General features: G+C 43.2%; 1 protein-coding gene across 1 annotated transcript; it reads right to left on the bottom strand.

Moving 5' to 3' along the window:
- Positions 1–72: 72 nt before the first annotated feature.
- On the bottom strand, positions 73–11,018 carry WBP2 (WW domain binding protein 2). Its single transcript, XM_069076379.1, has 8 exons — positions 10,867–11,018; positions 7,830–7,938; positions 4,008–4,143; positions 2,731–2,823; positions 2,313–2,447; positions 1,951–2,073; positions 1,449–1,525; positions 73–1,299 (listed from the first exon to the last, which is right to left on the bottom strand). The coding sequence occupies exons 1-8, from the start codon at positions 10,920–10,922 to the stop codon at positions 1,246–1,248; spliced, it is 783 nt and encodes a 260-aa protein (XP_068932480.1). The 5' UTR covers positions 10,923–11,018; the 3' UTR covers positions 73–1,245.
- Positions 11,019–14,069: the final 3,051 nt, after the last annotated feature.

The following is a 14,069-nucleotide window of genomic DNA, read 5'->3' as shown; positions in this document are numbered from 1 at the left end:
AGCCCCTAATCTATGGCCCCAGGCAGGTCAAGGAGCCTTGCTCAGGCATCACACACACAGGGAGACAGGAAGGTCAAGCTACTTCATCTTTACTACATCATAGTTTTGGCAAACAAATCAAGGTGCGACAGGGTTTTATTTCACATTAATATATTAACTGGATTTTTGTTCAAATAAATAGAGAGTTCTCTTTTAAATAATAATCTGGCCAGTCCAAGAGGAAACCAAAGGAAATTAGTGCATCCAGGGTAGAGTCAGCAATCAGGCATGAAACTTAAAGGAAGAGATGAGAACTGATTTAGGACTGACATCAAACGCCTTTTTACTCAGGACTAAGCCAGGCCCCAAGGTTCTTGGAACAATGGGTCCCAGGTACACCTTATTTCCACCTAGCGAGGAGCCCTAAAGAGGGTGAGATAAGACGTGCAATCTTCAGCTCCAGGTCTAGGCAACCCCTCTGTGCACAGGATGGAGCCTCAAGACCTTCTAAAAGCATGAGTTAGGAATACAAGGGAGCAAAGCAAAGCAATCATTTCTATCTTTTCTCCCCAGCTGAATGGTCTTCCCTTTATTCTCTCTCCACCAGTCCTATGCATTGCAGGCTCACGATCAAAAACTGTAACAAAGTGGTGGGGATATAAAAGGAAAGATAGTAGGAGTATGAACAGGTGTGACACCCCAAAAGGGATGGAATGGAAAAGATGTGGACTCTTGAGAGCATGCCACCACCCGATCTTATGGTCACACTGTAAACCCAGACTAGACTTCACAGCTGGAGATTAGGGTGGTGACAGAATGTAGGCAGGTGCTGGAAGGGGAGTGGGGGATGAGTTCAAGCCACCTTCCCAGCTCTGGGAGCCAGAGATACCTCTGCTGATCTAGGCTAGAAGGAACTACAAGTATAGTCCAAAATGAATTAAAAAATAAAGAGTGCTGGGTAGGAGCTGAGGAGCTGATCAAGAACAGTCCTCTCCTTTATGGGAAGCTGTGTTAATGCAATAGGAGTAAAATGGAAATGGCGACTCAAGTGCAAGGTCCCACTGACGAAGGCTGAAGAGAGGTGTCAATGTCTCTAGGACAGCTGGAACTTTCCCAGGTTACCCCCCTTCTCTCCATGCCTATTACTGCTAACTACACACAGGCCTAGAGGAAAGGCCAGCTCTGACAAAAGCCTCCTCACCAACTCCAAACTCAGCTCTGGGGGAATAAGGGAGCACATGAGTGATGAGGAGACTGCAGGTGCATCTACTGGGTCTTCTTGTCTTCTGGGGGATAGTATGGAGGTGGTGGAGGCTGGTCCTAAAGAGAAAAAAAGAAATGGGATCAACTCCAAGAGTACAGAAGAAGCTTCCATATGATTTCCTTCCCCTAACCCTCCCACAATGATTTCTAGCTAGTGGTTTAGCCAACAAGGCTTTTGCCCTCCAACCCACCCCTAGCACACTCACCGTGGGCATGTAGACATTATGGGGATTGACAGGGTTGTAGTAGGCGCTGGCAGCAGCTTCAGCAGCTTTTGCTTCAGCTAAAAAGAAACACACACACACACACACCCCAAGCTTGACTGGGTTGTCGTTCTCTCCCTCCTCTGAGGGAAGGAGTTCCTAAAAGAGTGGGGTCAATAGTTTTTGTAGTAGCTTCACTGATCCTCACGTGGAAGTGGCTGCTGGTGTCCTTCCACTCCACCTAGTGCCACCTAACTCAGTGAAGCTGAAGCTGGAGACATTGGGAATTACTGACCTAAGGCATCCAGGTGTCCGCTGATCCCCAATAGGTTGCACACAATCATAGAGAGGGGGTCAGGGAACGTCTACTTTTACTTTGCCAGGTTCCTTCCCACTTTCTAGGGTTCTCTAGAGATACCTGGGAGGTGGACCCTCCTACTGGGGGACAATGCCCCAGCACTGTTAGCATGTCTGAGCTGTTTCTAGGGCATGACAGCTCCCTTACCTGCAGGAGTAGATGGTACATCAGGGCCGCCAACAGGTGGCTCCATAGGTCCAGGATATGGAGGTGGGGGGGGCTGCATGTACCCTATGGCCCCATCCATCATCGGGGGTCCTGGATAAAACTCTGCTTGGCAAAACAAGAGACAAATAACCACTCTGGACAGATGGCTCTCTATGGTAAATACCTGACCACTGAGTCACACATACAATTCAACTATCATGTCAGCACACCCAGATATACTTGAAAATTCTGTTAAACCTTAAACAAATTCCAAATTTACAGACACACACACACACACACACACACACACACTCCCTCTCTCTCTTTTACAAAATGATCAGCAGAAACAAAACAAGACTTACCAGGTGGAGGTGGTGCATAGGGATAGCTTGGAGGGTTTGGGTACATTCCATTGGCAGCTGGCATAGGAAAAGCATAGGCTCCATTGGGCATGTAGGAGTACCCATAAGCTCCATTGGGGACTTCACCTCTGGAAGCTGCAATCACAGAATAAAATAGATAGAAGCCTTACTCAATCAAATGACAGTGAAGAGTAGAGACTGACCGGGGGCTCAGATGAAGTGAGTAAATATCATTCTAAGAATTTACAATTCTCAATCAATTCTCTTCTTTCTTTCACCTCTTAGAATGTAGTTCAGAGCTCCTGTTTCCTATGTTTTGAGATTCTGAGACCCAACCCAGGCCAGGATGCCAACACAAACCCAGTCAGACCTAAAAAAACACCCTATCTTTGGTACCCAGCTTTTAGAGTTTTCATACCTTGGGCAGCCACCTGTAGCATTCGCTGTCCAAACTCAATGGCGCCCCCTGCTGCAAAGGTCAATCTATACACAGCTGATCCTTCCCAGCCACCTGGGGAAAGAAAAAGGGGAGAAACTATGAACAAATAATTAGGTGGAAAGAAAAGTGGACTGTATCTGAAGACATGTTTTTTTTGTCCTCTCTGGGACCCTGTCCAACTTCCCTGGAACCCTGAAGGGAAAGGTTTGGCTCAGCTGTGCAATCCGATCAGCACTTGTCTCTCCCTTGTTGCCAAGACTGCACCTGCACTTGGCCCACACCAGGCCCTGGCTTAGCCGCATGGTTGCCTCCTTCCCTATGGCACTTGTCATCAGAACAAAGTTTTTCCTGCACCAGCAGAGCTGGAGGTGCTAAGATCCTTACTGGAGCACTCCAGTCCTTGCAGATGGGAGATGCATTATCATTAGGCCGGATCAGAGGAATGTGGAGAGAGGCAGGATGCCAAGACCCAGCAACAATGGACACACGTCTGTTTTGGCTTCAAGGCCAAGAGAAAGGGTCTCTCATCTTGGGTATAAGCCTCAACAAAGCCAACAATAACAGCACCTCCATGAGGCCAAGAATCTTCAGGTACAGGGCAAAAGTTGTCAATAGTAATATATTCTACAGGCCAAGAGACTTAAGTCTTGCAGAAGGATCCCTCAGCCCAGCTGGCCAAAGAGAACACAAGTGAAGGCCGAAAAATGCCCTGAGGCTAACCAGAGGCTCCTGAGTGGCAGGGCCTGCTTAGGTGAGGAACACCAAATGAAAGTACAGTTCTCTAGAGTCAGAAGAGGGAGACCTTTCAAAGTCCTCTCCCCCAGAAGACATCTCTGCATCTAAAAAGGGCTCCATTTCTGTACCCAGGCTAGAACATAAGGTCTCCTGTCCCAAGAGTATTTAAAGTTCCTTTTCAATTTGAAATTTTAAAAATTAAATTAATTAAATTAAAATTTTTTTAAAGATAATTTTGTTTTTATTGGCATGAAAAGACCCAAGCTGTTATTTAAAATACTAACATTTTACAGCTCCTAGAAAACAAACATTTTATAGCCTATAGATCTCTAATTGATCAGCTAACTTCTCATGTTTTGATATGCGAATTAAATGCAGAATTGGGAAATGCGCAAGGATTATAGAAGAAGGTAGAAGGACCTAATACTCAGGCAAGACAAATGTCCCCAAGGCAACAGCCAATTGCAACTACAAGTTCCTTTCTGGTAGCCTTGTCCATATCTTATCTCAGTCTCACATACCTCCTGCTTCAGCCTTCACTGTTCCTCTGATGTAATTTGCACCAAACACAGGCTGCTTGATCTCATAGTCCTTCATTAGGTAAAATGGCATCATGAATGACTGCATGGAGTCCTTTCCCTTGGACAGAAAAATAACCTGTGGCAATAGAAATGAATGGCATCACTAGAGAAAACCCGGACTGTTTTACTAGGATTTCCTAATTTTCCAAAGATTTTTTCTGTTGCATAGCACATGTACACACAGTTTCAAAGGGGCCTCCATCAGCCTGCTCCGTCCTCCTAAAGTAACCAAACAGTGTATCCACTGTACTACAGCAGACCTTTTTGGAGGTGGGAGTGGTGCTCTCTGTATGGGACAAGGAAGTCTTATCTGAGGAGGCTATATTCACAAGAATTCCTTAAATACTTGCTATGAGGCAGAAATTATAATAAACAACAAGAACCCAAAGCTAGATATGCAACAGTCTCTGTTTTCAAGGAGCTTATATTATGTGGTAGAACACCCAAGTATACCAAAACCATATACATATATGTATATAAAAAACTATATAAACATACGCAAAATATGTGTGAGGAAATCGTGTGAATATGTGCAAGGCAATAGGCCTCATATAGGATGTGGCACTTGATCTGAGCTTTGAAGGAACTGAAGGAGTCTAGCAATGTGAGCTGAGAGGGAAGGGCATGCCAGGCCTTAGGGACAGCCTCTGCAAAAGCCCAGAGACAGGAGATGGAAGGTCACATGTGTGATATGTGAAGAACAGGAGACAGTTTGGTCCAAACCAAGCATGTAAAGGGAATAACATGTAGTAAGGATAGTTAGGCTGGATTTGGGCTGTGTCAAAGAGGAAAGTTTGCTTTTGATTGTAAAGGCAAAAGAATTATTCTTTTTTTTAAAATGCTTTATTAACTTCTAATTTACATCATTCGTTTCCGTCAGATTTTGAGTTACAAATTTTCTCCCCGTTTTTTCCCCTACCAACCGCCCCAAAATAGCAGTCCCACAGGATATCCCCTCCTCCAATCTGTTCTCTCCCATATTTTCTCCCATACCCCTTTTGACTTTTCCAGTGGATCTCTATGCCTCAGTGTCTGTATATCTTATTTCCCAATTACATGTAAGATGGTATTAATAATAGTATACACACACACACACTACATATATATTTGAATGTTTGATTTTAAAACTTTCAATTCCAGACTCATTCCCTTCGTTCCTTGTCACCCACCCTTACTGGGAAGATAAGCAGTTCAGTATAGGTTGTACATGTGTAGCTAATGCAAAACAATAACATAGTAGATATATTGTAAAAGATTGCATCCCTTTTCAAAAGTGGGTGCTTCCAACTTCCCTCCCCCCCCAGCCTGCCCTCCCTTCCATCATCCCCCCTCTCATCCCCTTCCCCCACTATTCTCCTGGAGGGTCAGATACCCTATTTAGTGTGTATTTCACTCCCTCCTCAAGCCAGATTCAATAGGAATAAGGTTGACCCATTCCCTTTTGCCTTCCTATTCTTCCCCTCCATTGTAACCATTTTCCCTTGCCTCTTCTGTATGAGATAGTTTGCCCCAATCTGTCTCTCCCAATCTTCTCTCATTATATTCCTCTCACCTCTTAATTTCACCTTTTAAGTATCATCCCTTCCTGTTAAATTGGTCCTGTGCCCTCTATCTATGTATACCTGTAAACATATATACACACATTCCACATATGTATTCATATGCCCATATACCCTCATATGTAGACATATATTTCTAATCCCTTCAACTACTGAGAAAAGTTTCATAAGTTACAATTACTGTTTTTCCATGTAGGAATGTTAATGGTTCAACTTTGATAAGTTCCTTATGATTCCTTTTCCCTGTTTACCTTCTCATACTTCTCTTGCTTCTTGTATCTGAATATTAAATTTTCTGTTCAACTCTGGTTTTTTCAGCAAGAATGCTTGAAAGTCCTCTATTCCACTGAATGACCATATTTTCCCCTGAAACATGATACTCAGTTTTGCTGGGTAGGTGATTCTTGGTTTTAATCCCAGCTCCTTTGCCCTCCAGAATATCATATTCCAAGCCCTTCGATCCCTCAGTGTAGAAGCTGCCAGATGCTGGGTTATCCTGATTGTGTTTCCACAGTATTCAAATTGTTTCTTCCTGACTGATTGTAATATTCTCTCCTTAATCTGGGAATTCTGGAACCTGGCTATAATATTCCTAGGAGTTTTCTTTTTGGGATCTTTTTCAGGAGGTGATCGGTGGATTCTTTCAACCTCTATTTTGCCCTCTGGCACTACAACATCAGGGCAGTTTTCTTTGAGAATTTCTTGGAGGATGATTTCTAGGTTCTTACTTTGGTCATGGCTTTCAGGTAGTCCAATAATTTTTAAATTATCTCTCCTGGATCTATTTTCCAGGTCAGTGGTTTTTCCCATGAGATATTTCACATTGCCCAAAAGAATTATTCTTGAGCAAGGGAGTGACATGGTCAGACCTATGCTTCAGGAGTAGCACTTCTGGACCATGTATTAAAGTGAGAAACTTTAGACAAGAAGGCCAATTATATATGAAACAACAAAGCAACATATCCTGAGAAGGGGCCTGTGGAAAATATCCTTATTAAACTAAATATAAATATAAGACAGTATGAATCAGATACCCTTGAAAAGTATAAGTTAATATAAATTTCTAGGTTATGATGATCCTGTGGCACCTAAGTGTTCAGGGAACAGCACAGGGTGGGTATGGAGAAAGGCTTCTTGAAAAGGCTGAAGTAAATCTAGCATGCTAGAGGCAAGGGGGAGAACAGCAGCTGCTTAGGGGTCAAGGTGAACTTCATCACCTCCTGAAAGTGAGGCAAACCACTCCAAACTCTCAAATGTCTCCTCTCCATACTTTAGTGGGGTTACCAAGCAAATCACCTGGGAGGTCCAGAGTTTTAGAAATGTGCCTAAAATCCCTCTGTCTTGACTTGCCTACATAAGTATTATTTGGGGGGGAAGGCAGGGCAATTGGGATTAAGTGACTTGACCAAGGTCACACAGCTGGTGTGTCAAGTGATAGAGGCCGGATTTGAATTCAGGTCCTCCTGACTCCAAGGCCAGTGCTCTATTCACTTTGACACCTAGCTGCCCCTTGAGTTGCCCATTTATTTGGATGAAATTCAAGATGTGACTTTGACCTATCGATACAGGGCCAGTTTATATGAAATCATCTCTCCTACTCTGCTAAGCCACAACAATCAAGAATAACCCAACATCCCTCCTAAGAGACAACAAAAATATGCCCTTTAAGCTACTAAAGGGAACAAATCTTTTCCAGGGAAAACTTTTTGTTTTCTCTGGGGCTAATGAAACCCCAGTTTATTAAGCCTTTGGGAAGTTAAGCAAGCCCCATTTTTGTAATCTGGTATTTCTCACTCTACAAGGCACTGCTGTCCTATATTCCTGGCTGGGGCATTTATTGCTGTGTCACCATATTCATAATTTTGTACATTTTGCAAAGAAGTTTCGGGTTAACAATTGCTTTTGTTGAAATCAAAATGAAAAATACTTGGCCTATGACAATCCAGCAGCTCTAGCCACCTCTATCTAAATGGAAGGTGGCAGTGTTGGAGTTTGTAGAAACTCACTCAGCAGCTGTCAGGTCAGCTACCTGGAGATACTGTAGACTCCCAGAGTCCTGGGAGGAGTTTGTGGCAGATGGGAAAATAAAAGTCATTAATGTTTCAGGGGCCATCCAACTCCCTGTGTCAGTGTTGCTAGAAACCTGAGTCACTCTCCTAAAATGTCAGGCCTCAAAATGACAGGTAAGGACTCCAAGACTTACTCTGTAAGGAGTCAAATAGAGGCTGCCTTTCTTGGTTCCTTTGAAGGCATCTGTCATGTGATCCATGTCACTGAAGGAGAGCTCCACATGATCGTAGGTCATTAGAATACTAAAATGGGAAAGGAGAAAAAAGGTTATAAGGGAGATTGGCGATATAGGTTGAAGTCTGGATAAAAAGCTGTGTAATTTCCACAGTCTATCATATTCTTCTTCTCCTCCTTCTGCATCCACTCCCCTAACCCCTCAACAAGCAGTGGTCCGCACAATCTCAAACACACTGCAATCTGCTCCATCTGGAATAAGTGCCAGATGAGAAAGGGAAATTCCAGTTTGCAAGGTTAAAGCTGATGTCACCAGAGACAACTCTTTCACCCTCATCTTTAAAAGACAGGCTGAATGTTAACTTATTGTGTTTATTATAACATCCTTATAAGAATGAGGATTAGACTAGACCAGAGTTGGAAACCTGTGGCCCTGAGGCCACATGCGGCTTTCTAGAGTCTCAGTTGGGGCAGCCTTTTGACTAAGCTGAAGTTTTACATAACAAATCTTTTTTATTAAGGGGATTTGTTCTGTGAAGTTTGGATTCAGTCAAAGGGCTACACTTGAGGACCTAAGGTCACATGTGGCCTCAGAGGTCACAGATTCCCCAGGCCTGGACTAAATGATCCATGAAGTCCTTTCCAACTCTGTAATTCCATGAAATGCTAGTTGCAGGTATGACCACTTAAAGAAAATGTAAAATTATGATAAATTATGAAATGATAAAAGGACTCACTAAGGAGTCCTTTAATTGATAAAAGAACAAAAGAGGTTCAAATTTTAACTTCAATTTATACACTAATTTCCTGGAATGAAGCTAAAGAATTTATGTAAAGCAAGGCACATCCTTATTTAACAGTCACAGAACATTTAGAAGTGTGGGAGGCAAAGCTAGAGGTAGGCCTTGTCCCAGAAACTCCCACTGAGAACGAATGAAAAATAGTCACAAGAGATGATACTGAATGACAGCAACAGTGTTTCCTTGTTCCAAGAGCCTGTTTGGACACAAAAAGGTCACAAACCAATGAACATCATGGGATGTCTCTGATTATAAGATAAAAATAAAATAACATTCACAGTGGCTGTATTTGTCTTCCTCCTACTCCAACCAATTAATCACTGAACATACATTTATTAAGCACTTACTAAATGCCAGCCCCAGTTCTAGATGTTGGGTACATACAGACAAAAGGGAAAAAAAGTCTGTGCCCTCAAGGTATTTATATGTGCCTGTCCATTTACAAAATAACAGATAATTTGAGCCTGGGGGAAGGAGTAATCCTGAAAGGTTTCATGCATAAGATTGAATTTCTGTTGAATTTTGACTAAGAGAAATTCCAGACATGGGGGGCAATCTGTGCAAGAGCATGCAGACAGAAGTGTCCAATATAAGAAACATCAAGAAGACCCATGCTGAAAACCTTTCTATTTGAAAGAGGAAAGGCACAACAGAACATGAAACAAATGCAGGTGGAGAAAATAGGTGAATTACTAGAAACAGGATGAGCCTGTTAGGTACTGTGTAGGGAAGGTGAAGAAGTCATATTTTTGAGCTCTGAGATCACACTTGAGAAAATTTGCTTCCCAAGAGTTCTTTCCTCTTTTTTTATTTTTTCCTTTTGGAGGGCAATTGGGGTTAAGTAACTTGCCCAAGGTTACACAGCTAGTTTTTGTGTATGTGTGGGTGTTGTGTCTGAGGCCAAATCGAACTCGGGTCCTCCTGACTCAGGAGCTGGCGCATTACTCACTGCGCCACCTAGCTGCCCTGTGCTAAGTGTTCTACAAACATTAGCTCATTTGAGCTTTACAACAGCCTTAGGAGGCAGGTGTTATTATTATCTCCGTTTTACAGATAAAGAAACTAAGGCAGAGGTTAAGTGACTTGCTATGGGTCACATAGCTAGTATCTGAGGCCAGATTTAATTCAAGTCTTCTTGACTCCAGGTAGACTGCGCCACCTAGCCAGCGGAGTTCTTTCCTCTTAACTGGCACAGAGGTCCTTTTGACTTTGTAGGGATCCGGAGGCTAGTAAAAAGCGGGGAGTAAGACATACTTGAGGGACATCCTTTCCTGTATTCAAGTAGGCAAAGGGGAGGGGGAGAAATAGTAGTGAACACAGAACCTAGGGTTTATTTTTTTTTTTGGTGGGAGAGGGAGGCACTGCAATATCATTTATTGCATGACCTCCTCAAAATAGGAATACTCGATGAATTTAATGAGCATCCATCCACATGGTGAAAGCAAGTCTTAGCTACCTCTCCCTAGCAGTGTAAAAAGTTGTGGATTTTAGAACAGAAAGGTGGGGGTTTGTGGGTTTTTTTTTCTTTAACAGGATGGTGGGTGGGAATCCAGGAGTCTCTGTCTCCATGTGTCTCTCTTTCTCATCAATTTCTCTTTTCTGGGTTTCATAATCCTTCATCTGAAAAATGAGGGAGTTAGGCCAGACGACCCCCAATATCGCTCTCAGCTCAAACGTCATTCTCCCTAGGCTACATCAACCAGGCTTTGGGGGTGGGGAGGAGGTTGGCTCAGCTGGGAACGCAGTGGGGAGGAAGGGGGAGGGGCAGTTTACTAGGGATTCCAGAATCGTATGAGAAATATCCAACTCTGGTTCTCGGACATCTGTGAGATTACAAGACCCTGCCCAACTTTCTACCCAAATCTCCTCTATCCTCCCGGGAATCCAACCTGATGCTGTCCTTGGTCCCTAATCCCTCCCCTACTACTCCCACACAGGAAGCTCAGTTCCCTCCCCCTTCCCGGAGCAGTTGGGTACGCCTTGCAGGTTCCTGAGGGCTATGTGTTGGGGGGAGGATAAGATTTCTCCCCTCCTTCCCTCCCCTTCCCTGGCCTTTACTCTCCCCCGCCCCTCCGGGGCGTTCGTTTTTCTTTCTCCCCTGTCCCCACCTCCCTCGACGACTCGCCCCCACCCCGACCGTCCCCCCTCCTCCGGCCTTCAAGAATTCCCGACGAATCCCTTCGAGGGGCCGCTCACTTCTCTGTGTTGTTGACAATCACTCCGCTCTCCGAGTGGTTCCTGTTTAGCGCCATGGCCAGCCCGCACAGACACCCCGCTCCAGAGCCTCTGAGAGTAGTGCGCCTGCGCTCTGGGCCCAGCCCTGCGTGTCGTCGCTCGGAATTAAAGTACAGCCAATCACAGGGTATGTATGTGGGGGTAGGGAGGAACAACCACCTGACCCTCGAATCACGTGAACGGCTCGCCTCTCCTTTCTCTCCCCCTCCCCCCTTCTTCCGCCCTCTGTCTCTTTCTTCTACTCCTAAACTTGCTCGGCTTGTAGGGGGTTTCATCACAAATAAGTCCGAAGACTACAATTCCCGGCATGCAATGCTCTGGTCTCTCCTTTGACTTAAGGAGCTATTGAACTTCCGGAGCACCAAAATGGTGAAGGGCCTAGACTTATTGGCTTGGGAGGGCGGATAGAAGGAGCTGAGCATTTTGGGTTCTGAGAAGAGAGGACTAGGGAGGAAACTGTCACCCCCATGCCCAAAAATCTCAAGTGGTTCCTTGTTTCTTTTAGAACAAGGGTTCTTTTTCTAAAATTGTTTTTTACATCACCAAAATTTCAACCATTGGTTCTCCCCTCCCCTCTTCAGGGACCCATATAACAAAATATTTTTAAAGAAAAAAATGAGACCTCCCAAATGAGACCCTCGCCTCTCCTTTCTCTTCCCCTCCCCCCCAAAAAATAAAACAAGCAAAATCAATACATCGAAAAAGTCGTAAAGTGTATGTTATGCACCCCACTCAGGGACTTTGCCTTCTTCAAAGGAATAGGGTGAGGGTGTAGAACAAGTTCGCTTAACTTTGTGTGATCTGGACACTTTGGGCACCGAGGAAGCCCGTGGACTCCTCGGAAGAATGATTTTAAATGCATAAGATACATAGGATTACAAATGTTGAAATATAGTTATCAAAATATTTTTTAAACCAAGTTTACTGATCCCAGATTAAGAATCCTTGTTCGAGCATAAAATATAAATGCATCAAGATTTGTGGTTAAATCATGTGGCAATCATCCACTGATTGTATCTTTTTGGGAGTGGGGGGGGTGGGGATTAAGCATTTTCTTTCGGGGAAAGCTTGGGTCCAACTAAACAGAAGTCCTCCTACTTCTTCCTACTTCTCCACCCTAGCAGTCCTGAAATAAGGAAGATCTGGGTTCATATCCTGCCTCTCAGGTCCTTGGTTTCCCCATCTACAATATGAGGGGAAAGGACTCAGCCACCTCTAAGGTGGCTTCCAGGTTTGAATCTGTCATCTCATGATCCTGTGTACTGGCTGTTCCCCCATACCTGTAATACACTCCCTTCTTACCTCTGTCTCCCTAGATCCTTCAAAGCTCAACTTTGTGCCACTTTTCATTAGAGGCCTTTCCTGAAGTAGTAGGTGCTAGTACCCTGCCCTCAAATTACTTTAAATATTACTTTGACAGATCCTGAGGATAGTCTTCTTAACTCTTTAAAGAGAAACCAGACCAACCCTATGTAAAAATATAGTAAAATAGTAAAAATACTATTTCTATCACATTCTACCTCCTGGTAGCAAAGTCCTGAAAATCTTCATATGGACTCTCCATCACTTGACTATAAGGTCATTACTAAAAAAATCCGGCTTCAGGGATATGAACAGCCTAGCAAAGCTTAAGCAATGCTGCAGGAGAGGCTTTATACAAATAAATTCTTTACAATTATTATCTCATTTGAGTATCACAACAACCCTGTAAGGTAGGTAGGTAAAATTTTTGTTGTTGCAGATCTGTGATTTCATCTGGATGGGGAACTCTTGGTATGCAAACTCTTTCCACTGAATGTAGATTACAGACAGACAATTCATTTGTGATTTAGAAATTCAAGAGAACTTGGGGACACTGAGAGGTTAAAGTGACTCACCCATTATTCCAGCTAGTATGTGTCAGGCGCAGGCTTTGAACTCAAGTCTTCCTTCTTGTGAATTGGTCCAAACATTTGGAAAAACAATTTGGAACTATTATGAAAAAGTTACTAAACTGTACATACCCTTTGAACCAACTATTTCACTTCTGGGCATATGCCCCAAGGAAGTCAAAGGTAGAGGGAAAGTTCCCAAATGCAGTATGTCTCAAAGGTCTTAGTGCAATTTTAAGCTTTAATAGCTATTTATAGATGTTATAAATAGCTATAATATTATATATGTTATAAAAAATATATAAACAAAGTATTAAAAAATGTTAACTGACTGATAAAGAAGAAGCTGTTTTTTTGGACTGGTGTAAATGGCTATGCTAAAAAGGCCTTTGTACATTTTAAGCATCCTTTTCTTTTGCTAAAAAGCTTACCATTTAATATTTATTTATCATTTTTAATGCTTTATTAACTTCTGATTTACATCATTCGTTTCGTCCAGATTTTGAGTTACAAATTTTCTCCCTGTTTTTCCCCTACCCACCACCCCAAAATAGCAGTCCCACAGGATATCCCCTCCTCCAATCTGCTCTCTCCCATATTTTCTCCCATACCCCTTTTGACTTTTCCAGTGGATCTCTATGCCTCAGTGCCTGTATATCTTATTTCCCAATTACATGTAAGATGGTATTAATAATAATAATATATATACACATATATATTTGAATATGTGATTTTAAAACTTTCAATTCCAGATTCATTCCCTTCGTTCCTTGTCATCCACCCTTACTGGGAAGATAAGCAGATCAGTATAGGTTGTACATGTGTAGCAAATGCAAAACAATAACATAGTAGATATATTGTAAAAGACTGACTATATTTCCCTCCCTCCTATCCCACCTCCCACTTGTTCTGTTCTCTACTTTGATCCCGTCCCTTTTCAAAAGTGGGTGCTTCCAACTTCCCTTCCCCCCCCAGCCTACCCTCCCTTCCATTATCCCCCCTCTCATCCCCTTCCCCCCCATTCTCCTGGAGGGTCAGATACCCTATTTAGTGTGTATTTCACTCCCTCCTCAAGCCAGATTCAATGAGAATAAAGTTGACCCATTCCCTTTTGCCTTCCTATTCTTCCCCTCCATTGTAACCATTTTCCCTTGCCTCTTCTGTATGAGATAGTTTGCCCCAATCTGTCTCTCCCCATCTCCTCTCATTATATTCCTCTCACCTCTTAATTTCACCTTTTAAGTATCATCCCTTCCTGTTAAATTGGTCCTGTGCCCTCTATGTATACCTGTA

The sequence above is a fragment of the Petaurus breviceps genome, unplaced genomic scaffold (assembly GCF_028583685.1).
Source record: "Petaurus breviceps papuanus isolate PSGF00001 unplaced genomic scaffold, PetGlider_PUasm1.0 90925, whole genome shotgun sequence".
Lineage (NCBI taxonomy): Eukaryota > Metazoa > Chordata > Mammalia > Diprotodontia > Petauridae > Petaurus > Petaurus breviceps.
This window is presented reverse-complemented; position numbering and strand designations above follow the sequence as displayed.

Bases quoted from the DNA above. Each gene is read 5' to 3' on its own strand.
- WBP2 (XM_069076379.1), bottom strand. From the start codon at position 10,922: ATGGCGCTAAACAGGAACCACTCGGAGAGCGGAGTGATTGTCAACAAC. The intron at 2,448-2,730 runs GTATGAAAACTC...CTGTGATTGCAG, and splicing joins GCTACAGGTGGCTGCCCAAG to CTTCCAGAGGTGAAGTCCCC. The intron at 1,526-1,950 runs GTAAGGGAGCTG...GTTTCTTTTTAG, and splicing joins TGTACCATCTACTCCTGCAG to CTGAAGCAAAAGCTGCTGAA.